Raw genomic sequence first — 15,606 nt, 5'->3', positions numbered from 1 at the left:
CACTTCTTTATGTTCATCATTATAATGCACATTTATTAAATATTTGGAAGTTCATATACAGCTCTAAATATTTGGCAAATAAAATACAAATACATTTCTTCTTTGTAACTGCTCTAAAATCATTAATATCTCTTATTTTATAAATAAAACTATTGAATAATAGATAATTTAGTTAAATTTAAAAATATGTACAATAAATGTAACTTGAAATAAATACTGTTTCAACTCAGTTAAAAACTGCATCTAAGCTATGGTACCATAAAGTAACACACCAGGGCTTGGGGAAATGGCTAGGTTGTTTACATTTAGAAAAAGCTACTCAGGTGTAAGCAATAATCACATGCCTAATAAGAAGAGGACACTGAAAAGATTTTATCTTTGCTACTGACTTTGGCTACAGCTTTCTGACTGCTCAACTGAAACATGAGAAGATGAACACACTAAACTTGCTTTCTCACAGATGCTAAATACAGGAAATGTTGCTCTTGCAGAGGACCCAAGGTCAGTTCCTAGCACTCACACAGTGACTCACAATCATCTCTAACTCCAGTTCTATAGGGGCCAATACCTTCTTCTGACTTTCATGAGCATGTCACACATACATAACATGCAAGTAAAATATTCATACACATAAAATACATAATTCTTTAAGAAGGAAAATACTAGCTCTTATTTAATTAGAATGAAACAAACAATGGATGCATATGCTGTTAGGAGAAATTCATTTTCTAAAGCTCTGTCTCCAATATCATAAACTCTTCCACTCCTTAGAATAAAAGGTAATTTAAGATTTCCAATGAAAAAATACTCTTTATTTATATTTTATGACTCATGTTTTATTCATGTATCATCATTCTGTTTAGAATATGTTGGAGATTGCCTGGTTGCAACAATATTTATATAGCCTTAATCATAAAACAATAAAAAATTTAATTGCAAATATGTTTTTTTTCCTTTGCCATTTCCCCATATAATTTTGCATAAGATTCATGACTGGTTTTTAAGATACACTATCTTTAAATCAGTAAGTTATCAAATAATACTTTTATAAAAGAATTATACTTGTAGTTATTTCTATGATATATTTGTCTTGAACTAAAGAAAAAAAGTACTGTGGTAATTTTATTTCACAATAAACATGTGAGGTAGACTTTATTAGGTAACTTGAATTAGCAAGTTACTCAGAAATCAATTGGACACAGTATCTAAAGACCCTGGGAGGGGCTGTCTGAGCTGTATTTAGCATCCGTGAGAAAGCAAGTTTAGTGTGTTCATCTTCTCAGGTTTCAGTTGAGCAGTCAGAAAGCTGTAGCCAAAGTCAGTAGCAAAGATGAAATCTTTTCAGTGTTCTCTTCTTATTAGGCATGTGATTATTGCTTACAACTGAATAGCTTTTTCTAAATGTAAGATAGTTGGTTGTGCTGCTTGTGTAGGGGTTGGGAATGTAGATCTGTAACAATTATATCATCAATGACAAATTGGACATATTTTTCAGGGCCCAAGGAAGAGAGATACTGAAGGAGTTTGAACCTAATTATATATATATATATATATATATATATATATATATATATATATATATATATATATATATCATTTGCTGTTAGGAAAAAATACAAAAAAACACTAAAAAACTACAAACCTTCAATGTATAAAATTCTATACATGTATAAACACACAATGAATGCATTTGGCAATGGTTAGAGCCATTCTGTCAACAGATATACATCTCATTATGGACAGTGAGCTAACTAAAGCTAGAAACATGTATGATGTTATTGCAAAGATAATAAAACATTGGGTAGTATATATAGTCATCTTAATTCAAGGATATATCTAATGTGTTGAAAAAGTTTAACACTTATTTTTAAGCAAAAATACTATTCATCTCACAAAAAGAGAAAATAAAAAGTTATAGTCAGAAAGAGTTAAATAATCTAAACACCAAGCCTTTTGATTTTTGAAATATTTAGAATATATGCTAATTTAAATCTAAAATGGGATGTCAAAGTTTCATAAGGATATGATAAAAACTAATTAATTTTTGGTAAACTAAGTAGCATTACTTAATCAATATGTTAATTATCAGTAGAATAGAAAAAATAATTTAAAAGTGACATGGTATTCTATAAAGAATGCATACAGTAAGTTCTCTAAAACTAAAATTGGTACCTATGAACCACATCAATAACCAGGATGCCATGAAGACACTAAGGGTGCTATACTGGCATGCATAAACTGGTGGTTACCAGTAGCTCTCTAATTGAACTTAGGATACTCTCAACAAGAGGGAAATTATGCCTGGTACTGGAAACCTAGATAACTTCTCAGTGCAATTCATGGTTATCAGAGGAGAGTCTATAGCCACTAATTTACTACACCAGCATAATTCCTAACAACAGTCAATAAACATTTGTCCTTGTACCCACATGCAAAGGTAGTTTTCACCCTTATCAAGGAAACTTCTCTTTGCAACAAATGAAGACCTCTACATAAAACCACAACTAATCAAAAGTAAGAGTTGTGAAGCCCATTCCCCATGTATACATCTACAAAATACTCTGACACCAAAGGTTCAGGGGACATTGCAGAAGAAGGGGCAGAGATTTAGGGATTTTGCTGTGAGATTGTGTCTCCTAGTAATGTAAGAAGCTACATGCATAAAGTCTCACCAACATGACTGCACAAATGTGAGCTGAACAAGGATGAAATTAATGGACACGCCAAAATGGATAAGAAAAAGTCTTTGAGCCTCAACCATACACAAAGAACTATAGGACCTGAGGAAATCTGGGAGTGAGAGAGGTGGTCTTCCCCAGAGATAAGTATGCCAGCTGTTTGTCCAGTGCCAAAAGGTCAGCCTTGAAAACACACATATGAATAAGATTTTAAGGACAGAATATAACACAAGCATGCGCGCGCGCGCACACACACACACACACACACACACACACACACACACACACCCCACATACACTCGTGCAATAACAATCAGTGAAAAAAATAGTCCAGCCCATGAACTTGAAGGAGAAGAGAGAGGGGTATTTTAGAGGGCTTGAAGGGAGGCAAGAAGAAAGGGAGAGATTCTGTCATTACATTACAATCTCAAAAATGAAAAATAAATTATTTTATGAAAATCCATGGACAAATTTCTAAGATATAAAAAATTTCAAATTTAGATGTTGAAGTACACAGTTCTTATATACTTAAACACTTTTGATGTAGATCTCACATATCCTCAATGTACATCTTATTCAGCAGAAATGTCAGTTTTTGAGAGAAAAATAATTAGTATTTTCCTTCTCATAAATGGAGTGTAAATGTTAGGTTTCTATAATGTATAAATAATTTATAGTGTTTTTATTATTATCTGCATTTATTCCATGTGTGTGTGTGTGTGTGCATGCATGCACACTTTAATGCACATGCCATTGTGAGCATGTGGAGGTCAGAGGACAACTTGCAAAAGTAGATTCTCTCTTCTCACCATATGTTTTTGTGATGGAACTCAGGTTTTTAGGCTTAGTTGCAAACACTTTTATCTCCTTGCTGGTTCATGATGTTATTTAGTATAATCCAATGACTTTGAGGTTCTGTTCAAAACAATAAATCTCATGGCTTATTTGCTTACACAAGCACTCTGGTCAATAAAATTTGTGTGAAACAGACTTCCATTAAGCATTAACTGTTCTAGGACACAGGAGCAAACAAAACATAATAGCTGCTTTTGCCCCATTTACAGCTAGAAAAGTTGAGACAAATATAATGACCTCTCACTAATTAAAATACACACACCATACACATAGGCAACACACAAACACATACACACACATATACACACACACACTCAAGGTAAAGAAAGAAAGGAAGAAAAGAAGGAAGGAAGAAGAGAGGGAGGGAGGGAAGGAAGGAAGAAAGGAAGGAGAAGAAAAGAAAACAAAAACAACAAATTTTTTTTGGTTTCAAAATAAATGATACAGCATACCAAAATTACCATTTAAAGCATAATTTGGTTTGGGTCTCTCTTGGGAACATTCAGTTTCCCAAAACACTTCTGACTGTTCCAGCATCCCTTTAGAATGGAGATCTCCCAACTCTAGATCAAAGTTACCAGGACATTTTCTTGGCATTTCCTCAGCTTGTTCCTGACACCGCAGTCACTTTTATGGCACAGATTAGAACAAATAGACATGGGGAACAGAGCTGAAAGAACTCAGCAGACTCTGAAGAGGAGCCAGTTTCAAGCTGGCCCTTGTTTTCTTATCTAAATTCCATGCAAAGTTGCCCCTTTTATTTAATTAGTGCTCTGCTCTATTAAGTGAAAGGGCATTAGAACGTTGCAGATCACTGGGCTGGAGTACCTTTGGAGGCATATGATTGCATCCAAACGGTGACTTTTGCTTTGCTGTCACTGAAAAACTTTGGTGGACACCAAAGTAGCTAATAAATCTGGATGCACTTGCCAAGTTAATGAAAAGGGAAGGAATTAGTGAAGGAGAACCTGAATGTTGGAGAGAAATTGGAAGGGAAGGGGAGAGGAGGGGAGGGGAGGGGAGGGAAAAGAAAGGAAGGGAAAGAAAGAAGGAAAGGGGGAGGGACACAAAGATGGAAGGAGAGAAGAAAGGAAAGAAGGATTTTGCTTATCTTCCAATTGATCTAGTATTCAACCCAATTCATTTATCTGGAGAATTTGTGGGGGCTAAACTGCTTGACACTCCTTTTTAAATCCCTAGCTAATAAAACAAACCCTTCTGTCAAAACACTGTGGAGGAAAGAACAAAAACGATAATTTCCAGACCAAGGGCTGTGTGTAACCATCATAGCAACAGTACAGGAAAGATCTCAGAGATCTGGGTCTGGCAGCCAACCCTTTGTCCTTCCAGTGGATGATCAACTCACAATGTTGAATGCATCCCAATATCTACATGAGTACCAAGGAGCCATAGAAATCAACTTGTTTTCAGGATACTACTCAGTTCCTTTAGCTGAATATTTCCGACAGTGAATTACATAACAAATATCTTTCAATGTTAATTAAGGTTTATATATTCTCACAAAATATAGAAAAGTGTACTTTAAAGTGGGCATATGATTTCCAGTTATATATTTACAATGAAAATAGTACTTGGGGAAGGTCAGAGTTTTGGAAAAGTTTTACTGGTAGGTTCTAGAAAAAAAAAAAAAAACACGACTATAGTCATGTAAAGTGCTTCAAAGAGAAGTTGATCAACAACGTTGTACTCTTGGAGGGTGAATACTTAATCATTTGCTTATGGTCAGCAATAAAACTTCATTTAATATTCTGCATGTCTTCAGTAACTGTAGCTATTAATTACATTCAGACTCAAAGGCAATATACAGCTAAAGATACATTCTTTCTAGGACACATTTAATTTAATGAAATCTGTTCTCTTTTACTAAACTCATTGGAAAGAGTTATTTTTTTATTTCCCTTTCTTAGAAAGTTTGACACATTGAAGAACCTTGTGTTTTGATCAGATTATTTAGCTGGATTACAATGGTTTTATCTATCTCTCTCTCTCTCCATATCTATCTATCTATCTATCTATCTATCTATCTATCATCTATCTATCTATCTATCTATCTATATATCTATATATCTATATAGATATAGATATAGATATATATTTCAAACTTTTCTGGATCTTCCTTTTCTTCCCTCCCCACTTGTTTCCCCTCCATTTCTTTCTCTTGTTTTTAAAAGTCAGTACACTCTAACTCCTCTTTGAAATTAAAAACATTTTTAGAAATAATAAAACAGTAATTTAAAACAATCTCATCACATTTATTTACTGTTTTATTAATGTGTGTGTGCGCGCATGCATATCTGTTTCACACCATACATAAGTAGGTTGGAGGATAAGCTGGGGAGCAGGACCTCTTCTCCTACCATATGAGTTCTAAAGATGGAACTCAGGGTTGAGGCTTAACAGTGAGTACCCTTAAATGCTGGGCCATCTTACAGGACCCAATAACAAAATTTTATAAACAATATAAATGTGAGCTCTACTCATAATATTTTTAGACACCAAAGGTAACCGTTAGTGAATTTCAGAATTACAAGTTGGTAAGGTTTTACGTTACAATTATTTTCGTTTGAGAAATGAGGTTGTTGACTAGAAAAACAACATGTAATGTTTAACTAAGAAAGAAATTAACAGAGTAATGAATTTAGGTAATTGTTTTTCAATAATTATCTCTCTCATCCCCAAAATTTGTAATAGACCTACCAGGATATGTAAAGGCAAAAATAATTAAAATGAGCTCAGTGTTGATTGATAATTCTATTAATTATAATCTATGTTGCCAATAACAGAGCTTGATGTACATATTTCTATGAACTATAATTTATTCTGCCAGTTTTTCACTTGCCAAAATTCCCATGAACCAGTGCATTATTATGCAATCTAGTTATTATTTTATTACTAATCATCTTGCCGTTCTTACACCAAGAAGGAAATATTTCCAGTCATTAATCCTTCTCTAAAATATAGTGAGCCAAGACGGTGGATGTAATTGGGCATTGGAAAACTGAAATAAAGTTTCCATGTAAAAACAAGGTTAAGAACTTGAGTCGTGGCTTAGACAAGAAGGCACCTGAAGAAAAATTTACAAGAATGAGTTTAAACCCTGGACCAAATCGGTGGAAGGAAATACACGACTCCAATAAGCTACCCTCTGATATCCACACACTGTGGCTTGACACACACCAGTAATAAATGCCATTAAGATTCATTTAAAAGAGTGGATCAAAACATACATATGACATAGGACACAATGTATTGTATCACATAAATAATGCAGATATCAATACATTATTTGAAGACTTCAATTAATTTTAGAATAGTAACATTTCTAACACATTCCTCAAACACCAACAATAAAGAGGTGTTTTCTTTCCATTTTCTAAAAATATTTTATGTTTTATGAATGAGGCTGAATGTACTAAAAATACAGCCAAAGTTTTGCAACTGATTTACTCAGTTCTCATGGCAAAAAGCCTTTGGTAGATTGATATTGTGTGCCTAGGCATGTGACGGGCATTGAGCATACACAAATAAATAAGATGTGATTTGCTCTGAAACTCAAAACATAATTCTTGTTGATTTAAAAGATCATTGTAACATTGTACTCCATTTATCTGTTATTGAATTATTAATTAAAGTTCACACAATATTTTATATTTTATGTGTCTAATACTCAAACTCAGAATAGGCACATCCATAAATGTTTAAGATAGTGTGTAATTGTGTTTTTTACTTACTACACACTGAAGGTTTTTTTCCACCTCTTAAACTCATGTGTTGGATTCCAACTGCCCATGGAATAGTGCTAGGCAGTGTAGGCCAAATTCTCAGGAATGGAATTGATTTCTTTGTGCTGGAGAAAAACCAGTGCCCCTCCTTATCTACCATGGGAGAAAGAGCAGGAAAATGAATATGAACCAGGTTGTGGGCCCTTGAAGGGCAGTGTATCTGCCACTGCCTTGATCTAGGTCTTTTCAGGCTTCAGACTTGTGACATTTAGTTTAGAGCATGTTGCTGTGAAGTATGAACAAGCTAATTCTTGGTATACATGTCTATGTACAAAAATTTAAAAAATATTTGAATCATTCTAGATGCTTTAATATTAAATTGTAAAATGGGTTATTTTATAAATGATTCATGCATGGGTTAATTTTATAAGTGTGCTAAAAAGATTTAGTAGTGTTAAATATTTTTTAGTTTAGCATTATTTAGAATAAATGTAATAATTCATTAAATGAGAAAAGCCATTTTTGACAGATTTTAAGTATTGGAAAGATTTTAGAACAATTAATTATATGAAATGAATAATAAAACTTGGTCAAATTTATAAATATATCACAGTAAGAAAAAAATTCTTCTAGAAAGAATTTGAAGTGCACTTGATAACCAAATTAAACCTAAGGAGTTTTGTTTATGCAAATTGAAGCACCGTAGAAGGTCTTGGAGGAAATCCTATTTTTACTTCTTCTTTTCTGTAGTTTATCCTTTTCTGTTTAGACCAGAAATGTCTCCATAAAGTTACAGTTTTCTCTACTGATGGGCTTTCAGGTTGGGATTGGATCAGGAGGATTCTGACTTCATCTGTCAATTAATCCATTCATAACTTGACAAGTAACTGCATTTGTGGAAAGTGAATGAAACGAAGAAATAGTAAGGAGATGCACTTGAGAAATAGTCCAGTTGATATGTTCTGGGTGATTATACCTTGTGATTAGTCCATACTCTTTTTTGATTCAAGATACCCAGCGTCATGTACTCTGCCTGGTTCCAACACAGTGGTATTCTACCATTGCACAGTCTCAAAGCAATGGAGCCAATTGTTGGTCATAAGGTGAGCCCTCCAAAACCATGAAATCAAATAAGTCTTTCCTCCTTTAGTTGTTTTTTTACCCAGGTCCAGCTCCAGAAAACTAATAGGACTGGGGTCTCTCCTCCTGAAACGGATTATGCCATGTGTTTATTTTTCCCATGTGTGTAAAGACAGAACATGAGTTTGTTTACTATGTGAAAATTGTTTTGCCTGTTCATTATATAAATATGTCAAAATAACAGAAACAATGTGTGAAAATTTTCACTAGCTGGCAACTCTGCTAGTCGAGAAATGAATGCCTTATTTTCTCACGCTCACTTTGCTCAATTAGACTCTAATTATTCCTTGATGGCACTAAATTCAGTATATCACTTTGTAAAGGTGAGAGTTTACACATACTTTATATTCTGTTATTGATTATTTTTTATTTAAGTCTGAAATTATCATGGGAAAATAATGAGGACCTGAGGCATATTTTAGTACTATCAGAAGCCTCACTTTTTTGAAACAGAATTCTTGGTTGTTTGAACCAGAACCTTTCTAAAAGTGGAGAAATTGTCATCTTGGGAATTTACATTTCTGCTTGTAGTTTTCATGTGAGATCATTCACATTTTAACTGTTAAAAGAGGTTAATTAAAAAATAACTGTTGTGATGCTTTTTATTCATAAGTAATCTCCCTTCACTGTGATTCAGGCAAGGCTTCATTGTGGAAATAAGAAAATAAAATGATGCCTTTCATGGGTCTTAGGCTTTGAGGAGAAAGAAAAAAGAGAAACAGGAAGACAGGGAGGGAGAAAAAAGACTTAAAGGGAGAGACAGTGTGGGGGTGAAAGCAGGGAGACAGTAGAGGATGGAGGGGGGGAGCATAGGATAAAACAATATGAAATGATAAAGGTGGCTGCTCCCGTGTGATTATTAGGGAAGTACTCCCTGAGGATGTGAGATGGAAGGGCTTGAATAATGACCTGAGGAAAACAGATACTGTGCAAACTGCAAAATTTGCATTTCTAAACACAGTGTTCTTGCTCAAATTAACACATTGAATTGCATCTTGGGTGCTTCTAGGAAAAAGCTATATTAAGTACAGTGTGAATCTTTTGGTATGTAAAGGTTCTGTCAGTAAATAAAGATAAATCACTAAAATTTAACTACATATATAACATCTCCATTTGAATCTTAAATTTAATGTGGAATTAACTCATGAACAAGTGACCATAGCTTGTAAATCTTTGCTTCTATTTTCTATTTTTTAATTTATTATCATTTGATTTATGTATTTTGGGGAATATCATATAATATTTTGAAAAATGCATAAAATAATGATTAAATAATGGCCACTTTCATTCTGACTTTTAAACTTAAAGGTAATAAGAGAGGCAGTGTGATAGTTCAATACACATGTACAATCAGTTACAGAATTCAACATGGTATCTCCTTTGCATTGTACTGTATGTGGAATCCTGGAAACCCTTTCTTATAGGTCAGTACCATCTGCAGTATGAGAGCAATGGTTATCTTGCCTTACTGTAGAACAGCGAGGCTTAGTGCTCACACTTGCTCTTCCACATTCTTATTCTCTAACCTTCCTCTAGTGACATTCTACAACTCATCCCAGCCCTTAGTGACGGTAACTCTATGTTCATATCACAATATTTTAGAATGCCCAAGCAAGAGAGAATATAACACATGTATCTTCCTGTGTCTGAGTTATCTTACTTACTTACTTACTTACTATATATCTTACTTACTATACTTACTTACTTACTTACTTATCTGCCATCCCCCTCCATTTTTGACAATTTATAGCATATCTTTCTTTAGTTTAATGGTAAAATATCATTCCTTTGCATATACATACATATATTATTTGTTTTATCCATTCTTCTATAAATGAGAATGTGTATTGATTCCATGTCTAAACGTGTTAGTTTAATTTCAGTTGTTGTGACAAAATATTCTGACAAAAAGAAACTCAGGGAATAAAGGGTTCATTTTACCTTCCCATTCAAGGGGAAGTTACAGTGGTAGAAGCCTGACACAGCTGGTACCATCACGTCCAGGGTTAAAAATATTGAGAGAAAAACACATGCATGCTTAGTATCCAACTACTTTTGCCTATTCTCATACTGTCCAGGGCCCAGCTAGAAAATGATGCGGCTCACTTTCAGCTAGATCCTCCCACATCAATAAGATAATCAACACAAACCACACAGACATATCAACAGGCCAAATTTTCTTCAGAGATTCATTATTCTTATCGATTATTCAAATCTGGACAAGGGATACTAACAGCCTAGGAATCTTACTTAAGCTTGTTGACCATACTGTTACGTTCCTTTTACTGTTATATGCATTGTTGGTGGTGTCATTACTCAGGTGGCAGAGCCCACTCCCTTCCAAAAGAATCAGGCAGTCACATGAGTGGAAGTCTCAGCTCTCTAAATGAATGACTGGCCTTTTTCACAGATCCAAACAATCCCAAGTCTCCAATTATCAGTATGGCTAGCCCCATTTAGAGTCACCTTTTGAACCAAAACTATCACATGGACATGATGATAATACCTTATGGTACAAAGTAACAGATATAGTGTGAGAACCCAAAAATGTAAGTTAATTACAATAAAGTTATGGACTGTGTATTTCAAGTAGCTAGAAGAATTTTAACTATATAAATGATAAGTATTTGAAGAAATGGTTATGTATGCAGTGTATAAATGTATCAAAGAATTACATGACGCCTCCTTAATATGAACAGATTTACATATCTATATCAGTTTAAACCTGGAATAAATAGCTCACTATTTTACATTATCTTCTACTATTCTAAAACTGAGACTCGTTCCTCTTTTTCTACTTTTCTGTCTCCATTTATTGTCATATCTAATACATGTCTAATACACCATGCACTTTTAATATTTATCTCATTGCCTCAGTTTCTTATAGAACAGTTATGTCAAAATTCTTATTTTGTCTGTTCAATATCCAATGATTAAAGTAATATTTGACATAGTGAATGATTAGAATTAATGAACTAATTGAATGAATGTTTCAATGGATTCAAACTCTCTAATAGACCCTCTAGTTCTTAACATAGAATTGTACTTATTTATATCTTTGAAATATGAAGACATAAATATTTGAATATTTAAGACATTATTCACGGTATTTCTGTCTTCCAAATATTTAACCAAATATCTAACTAAATATTTCAAGTGACTCTTCAATTCATAATAATGACCATGATTATATTTTACTAGATCTTAATGCACATTCTAGTATTTTCACTAAAAATTAGCTACTTAACATAATTTTAAATATGTTCTTAAGTAGTATTCTTTTGTGTGTGTGATGTATGTGTATGTGTTTGTGGGTGCACATGAGTGTGTGTGTGTGTGTGTGTGTGTGTGTGTGAGTGAGTGTGTGCATGCACACACTCACGTGGCTTAGTTATCTTCTGCCGTCACTTTCCACATTATTTTGACACAGATCACTTACTGAACCTGAAGTTAGCTGATTCAGCTAGACTTTCTGGACAGCAAGCTCCAGGTTCCGGTCTCCTTCCTTTCAGCACTGGAAGTTACAGAAGAGCTGCCACAACTGGCTTTTCACAGACAGTATTGTGTCTGTGCAACAAGCACTTCGCTGAGATCCATTTCCATACACCATAAGTTATATATTGTAATTCTTCTGTTAACATACGAAAGATTAGGACTGTATTTTGCAAGAAAGCTGCAAGATAAAACTCATTGCCCACTCTTTTTTACCAGGATACCCTAAATTAATGCATGTTTTTTCTTAATCTATTTCATAAAGAAGTTATGAAATATCTGCCCATATAATTATAACAGGCAGGGTATCTTTCTGTACAAAAGGATTAAAAAATAACCTCTTTGTTTGGTTAAATGGGCTATGTCTCATAACCTTTCACACCTACATAAGAGAGAGATTATAATAAATGAGCTTTAGTACATTTTGTGTATCTCAAAGTGAAAAGGACCTGGCAATAAAAATAAAGGATAGCCTACCGCTTCTTGAAATGTTTTATGCTATACTCCCTTTCAATTCTTTATTTCGTGACAAAGGCAGAAAATGTTTTATAGAAGTAGCAGACTCAAGATGTTGAAAAGCATTTCATAAGTGAGATCCGAATTACATCCTGTTTCAGAATCGTATGTCTGGGAAATACACTGCATTTCACAAGTTTTTAATTGATACAGACAGGAAGAGAATTATATCTCTTTTCAAGTTTCAATTCTTAGGAGATTTCTTCAAATTACAGCATAAAAAGTTCTATTGCTTGAATAGCTGCTTCAATCATGTTTTTGAAAACCATTTCTGCATACATGAGCAGAGGAAATTTATTACCTCCAAGTTATAACATGGGACATCATAAGTCATTTCAAAGGACAAGCTTTTGCTAATGAACACTGATGGTGCCATAAGTGTCCTGCTTCCAAACACAAGAAAAAGTCAGTTCTGTCTCAGCCACCAATTGCATAAACCAGGAATGGATGTGCAGTTAACACATTGCCATAAGTTAATTAGAGAGGACTTAGAGGGAAAGTGAACAGTTTAGTAACACAAAATTGCCATTCAGAATCGCACCAGTGGTTCTTCTCATTTAACAGCCAGCCTCCAGCAGCTGGACCTGTTGGTTTCTATAGCTTTCAGAAAAAGGTAAAGGACTCCATGATTCTCCCAAGCTGTGCGCCATCTGTGATCAGGCCACATTTTCCTCTTGACCTCCTTCAAATGATACCCTCAAGCTGGAGGTTTCAATTCTAGAATGATATTGGTTTAGCTTAAATAACTCTGGTTATTAATAATCCTTTCTAAATCATCCAATTTCAACATAAAATCAACTAGTCCATCGGGAAGTTATTTCTTGCTAAAGCTCCTAAATTCATGCTTGAGTATGCCTGTGCCTGGGATGAAATGTGCATTCATGGTGCTTATTTAACACAAGCTCTTGGCACAATGTGCCTCTAGATAACTGCTTTGGATGAACACCAGCTTTTCTTCCAAACTTTCTTCATTTCAGTGTTTCCTCTCAATCTCAAAGTTTTGTATTGCCTAACTTTGCTTGCAAATTTCTATGGAATGACCATCTATAGATCCTAAATGAATGCTGAAGTCTTTTGTACTGTTTGTAGAAAGTTCAACTAGAAATTTTCTTCTGTAATTTTATATAAGGAAAAAAAACTTCTTATTAAATGGATTTCTTATTTCTATCACTTCAGTCCTTTCTTTATTATAGAAATACATGTACTACCTAGGCTTACATAGTATTCTAATTACCACATCAAAAAGAGTCCCCACATCCCTTGAAGAACAATTAATTTCTATAAGTGGAAACTCCCTGTTTTCTAAGGTTGCCATATATAAACATAACAACATTAATGTCCTAACTCTAACTCTAAACTAGCTTCTTGGCTCTTATCTTTGAAGACACTGTTTATCTTCTTCTTCTTTTCTTTTTTTTTTTTTGGACTAAGTAACAGATTCAATGTTCACTTCTATACTAACTCTATACCCTCTCTGGCTTTCCTACATAATCTTTCTGGCTTAGGTTATTTTCCCCTCATTCTTTCCTCTCCTTAATTTACCCAAAATCTCATGCTTTGGGTGATTTCCTTTCAAGTGTGATTATTCTTCTCATTATTAGTTTTAGAATAGCTTTCAACACTGGCTCTTTATTCCATAGTTGTTCTTACTCACTAATATTTTTAAAGAAATACAGATGGGTTCTAAAGAGAATAGTTCTAACTCCTACTGAATATTAATAGAATATTTATTAATTATTATTAATATAATACTAATAGAATAATTAAAAATATTAAGAAATATGCTTAGCCGGGCGGTGGTGGCGCACGCCTTTAATCCCAGCACTCGGGAGGCAGAGCCAGGCGGATCTCTGTGAGTTCGAGGCCAGCCTGGGCTACCAAGTGAGTTCCAGGAAAGGAGCAAAGCTACACAGAGAAACCCTGTCTCGAAAAACCAAAAAAAAAAAAAAAAAAGAAATATGCTTATACCATGTTCTTTAACTTTGATCTGGACTCAAGTTGGAATTATTGAAGTGTTTATTACAAATTTACTTATTTATTTACATAGTGTTTTTGTGTGAGCATGTGTTCATGAATGCATGTGTGCATGTGTACATGTATATGTGTGTGTGTTCCATGCCTAATTAATGTGTAAGTCAAAGAAGAGCTTTCAGGAATCAATTCTCTGCTGGAACTATGTTGGTCCCAGGGATCATACTGAGGTAATCAGATTTGGGGGAAGGTGTCTTTACATGCTGACACATCTTGTTGGCTCTTATAGAGAATTTTTAAAGAGTGAAACAAAGGAGAAATAAGAGGCTTTTAAAATGATGCATGCCACTTTCCTGGGAGAGTAAGATCATTGCGTAATAAGGACATGCATAGTACCAAATTCAAGGAGTATTGTTAAGAATTAGCAGAATATCTTTGAGGTAATACAGATTGAGACAGTGCTGTTAATATGACTATAAAAGCTTAAGTCTGAGATAGGTAAAGATAATGGGATAAAAGTAACGTTGTCTTTTTTGAGTGTGTTTAAGTGAGAATCAAGAATTATTTTGCCAACACAAATTGGATTTGGTGTATTTTTTTTTATTTTGAGGGGTCCATAAGTGTGGGGGAGTGGACCTGAGAGGAATGGGCAGTGAGTTTGATCTGGGTGCATTGTATGAAGTTCCTAACTAATCAATAAAAATATTATGTTGTAAAAAAGAAACATTTTGCAAAAATTAAAATATTTTTATGTTACACATAAATGCATGCACTGAATTTCAGTTCCTATAGATTTCATTAATATTGTGGTTGAAGAAACTAAAATGATATTCATTCATTCTTGAAATCTTAAAGGCAAGGTCAGTTATTCTTGCCATCATCAAAATATGGCCACAGATTTTTTTAGTTATTGTTTGAAATTGATTATCAATTTCAGAGAAAAATATTTCTATCCAACAATAATTTCATAAAAACCATAATGTCTTTTTAAATATCTAGAGATCCCAATGGAACCCACAGCAATAGCACAATGTGGCCTGTCTTCACAAGTACTGAACAAAAATATCTAACCTTGAACACAGAGAAGCCAAGAATAAACTCTAAGCTCCGTGCTCCTGAATGCCAGTTTTGGAAACTATTTTTTCCTAAAGTCTTGGAAATGACAGGTATGTGCTTTTTACATTTGCTTACTTAATAGATTGTGGGTTGTG

At 34.0% G+C, this 15,606-nt stretch overlaps 1 protein-coding gene across 1 annotated transcript in view; it reads left to right on the top strand.

Annotated features, from left to right (window-relative positions):
- The window catches only part of Bche (butyrylcholinesterase), a 68,293-nt gene that overhangs the window by 43,175 nt on the left and 9,512 nt on the right, over positions 1 to 15,606 (top strand). The window contains exon 3 of the mRNA XM_059265483.1: positions 15,395 to 15,561. Within this exon, the coding sequence (XP_059121466.1) occupies positions 15,395 to 15,561 (167 nt within the window). The remainder of the gene's footprint in view (positions 1 to 15,394; positions 15,562 to 15,606) is intronic.

Source organism: Peromyscus eremicus, chromosome 6 (assembly GCF_949786415.1).
Source record: "Peromyscus eremicus chromosome 6, PerEre_H2_v1, whole genome shotgun sequence".
NCBI classification, from domain to species: domain Eukaryota; kingdom Metazoa; phylum Chordata; class Mammalia; order Rodentia; family Cricetidae; genus Peromyscus; species Peromyscus eremicus.
The sequence above is the reverse complement of the archived record's forward strand: the minus strand, read 5'-3'. Positions and strand labels throughout refer to the sequence as shown.